Below are 2544 nucleotides of genomic sequence, written 5' to 3'. Positions count from 1 at the left end.
TAGCATAAGCGCGTTTGTAATTTTGGAAGATTGCTTGAAAACTTTTAAATGGAAGGGCAGTCAGGTCAACTGTGCGGCCGCTTCATGAAATGGAATGACTGTCTTTTCCCAGAATGATGTGAATGATAAGCAGTCGGCTGTGAAGATGAAGATGTTTGGGAAGCTTACTCGAGATACCTTTGAATGGCACCCTGACAAGCTCCTATGTAAGAGGTTTAATGTCCCTGACCCTTATCCAGAGTAAGTTGGGTAAACCTGCCCTTTCATCAGTACTTATTCCCTCATATTAGAGCCAATGTTCTCCTTACATACTCATAAATTCCCTTTTTCTAGATGAACTTACTTGTAAATGCCTAGAGTGCCAAATTGTGCAGTTTAACCTCCATTAATTTTTTACTAAAAAAATAAACATCCAAATAGCAAACTTATTCTATATTGAAGATATGAAACCCATATATGTCAAGTTTTAAAAACTTAATGCTTGTTTAACTTGCCACCTTTTCAATGGTGCACATACAGTTTACATTTAAAATGTTACTTATGTTTTCTAATTCTTTATATACGTTTAGCATCTTCTTATTTGATTATAAACACCGCAAGAAAGCATATGCAGTTGAATCTGAGACTTTGTCAGAAAATTTTGGTATAGAGATGACCCTTGAACAATGCAGGAGTTAGGGGTACCGACCCCCTGTGCAGTAAAAAATGCACATATACCTTTTGACTCCCCCCAAACTTACGTATTTTCCCATGTGTAAGATGCACCCTTTTTCGAAAAATTTGGGGTCTAAAAACTGGGTACATCTTATACAGTGGTTGTAGAATTTTTTTACTTGCATTTCCCACTTTTTTCACGCTTGTTTTTGCGCTCATACACCACTGTATAATAAGACGCACCCAGTTTTTAGACCCAACATTTTTCAAAAAAGGGTGCATCTTATACATGTGGAAATATGGTAACTATTAATAATACTGTTAACTAGAGCTTTACTAGTAACATAAAGAGTCAATTAACACATTATTTTATATGGTATATGTATTATATACTGTATTCTTATAATAAAGTAAGCCTGAGAAAAAAATGTTATTAAGAAAATCATAAGGGAGAGAATACATTTACAATATTTATTGAAAAAAATCTGCATATAAGTGGACCCACACATTTCAAACTCATGCTGTTCAAGGGTCAACTGTATTTTTAGCAGTGGAACTTTTCCTTAATAGAAATCCATTTTCAAAGTTAAATTCTAGCTCTTACTATAATAAGGAAAAAATTAATAGGTCCTACAGTCATTTATACAGAATTTATAATGGTATAAATTCTTAAACTGCTTTGAGAAGTGAAAACATCTTAGAGGATCTCTTCAGCCAAGTAGAAGAGCTACTGGTGAAAAACACGAGATGGAAAGCTTTGATATAGAAATTGGATTTGATTCTCACAGTGGTTATTGAAATTATATTTATATGTTTTTCTTTTCAACCCTCAGTTCAACTTTAGTTGGCTTACCAAGAGTGAAACGTGACAAATACTCCGTCTTCAACTTTCTGGCGCTCCCAGAGACAGCTTCCTTGCCCACAACTCAAGAATCAAGTGCAAAAGTACCACAGCTCCAAGGCCCTGACAGTGAGTAGGGCTTCCTCGGGTCCATGTGCTCACCATGGCCTCAACCCCTGGCCTGTTAGGGAGACAGAAATAAAGGGTCATCTACTCCTAAAGATACATGTAGTACGAACTCACCCTCCATTTAGAGAATTGCTCATGTGGCGACCTTAGCCCATGTTGTCATGGTCCCGATGTATCCTGTATCAGGTGGGGACTCTGCCTTAGCACCTGCCACATCCTCAGCACTTGGCACCGTGCCCAGCCAATTCACTGATGCTCTTGAATGAATTCAAGAGCTGTAATGAAAAACTTGTCTTTTGCTTGCTAGCTGATGTTATGCCTCTGTCCTACCTTTCAGAATCCAGAAAACCATCCAGATGGGACGCATCTAAACAAGAAAAGAAAGAGGATTCCATCAGTGAATTCTTAAGTTTGGCTAGATCAAAAGTTGGTCCACCTCAACAAGAGTCCAGTCCATTAGTAAACAAAGAGGGAGACCAAGTGAAGGAATCACTCTCAGATAAGGTATTTGGGGCTTCCAGGTTCTCCTTGCCACGCTGGCTGTGGCCTTTACCTTTCTCTGTGGTGAAGCTTTCTCATTGCTCGATAGCAGGGGCTCGTACACTTGTGGTATGAAGAGTCAGGTATTAAATATCACGCGGGCCATAGTTTCTATCACAACTATTTAGCTCTGCTGTTGAGTGTGAAAGGAACCCCTACATTAAAATTAACCTTTTTTTGATGTACAGTTTAATGAGTTTTTACACAAATATATTACAGATACATGTAATCATTACCACAATCAGAATGCATCATGGTACCCCACCCCCCCAAAAAAAACCTCCTTCATGCTGTCCCTTTGTTGTCATATCCTCTCTTCACCCCAAGCCCCAGTCAACCATTGATCTCTATCTCTATAGTTTTGCTCTTTCTAGAATTTT

The 2544-nt window shown here is 38.2% G+C and overlaps 1 protein-coding gene across 1 annotated transcript in view; it reads left to right on the top strand.

Annotated features, from left to right (window-relative positions):
• GPATCH1 (G-patch domain containing 1) overlaps window positions 1-2544 on the top strand; it is a 49521-nt gene that overhangs the window by 33159 nt on the left and 13818 nt on the right. The window contains exons 8-10 of the mRNA XM_019654475.1: window positions 113-240; window positions 1488-1624; window positions 1962-2128. Coding sequence (XP_019510020.1) covers window positions 113-240; window positions 1488-1624; window positions 1962-2128 — 432 coding nt within the window. The remainder of the gene's footprint in view (window positions 1-112; window positions 241-1487; window positions 1625-1961; window positions 2129-2544) is intronic.

The sequence above is a fragment of the Hipposideros armiger genome, unplaced genomic scaffold (genome assembly GCF_001890085.2).
Source record: "Hipposideros armiger isolate ML-2016 unplaced genomic scaffold, ASM189008v1 scaffold_224, whole genome shotgun sequence".
Lineage (NCBI taxonomy): Eukaryota > Metazoa > Chordata > Mammalia > Chiroptera > Hipposideridae > Hipposideros > Hipposideros armiger.
This window is presented reverse-complemented; position numbering and strand designations above follow the sequence as displayed.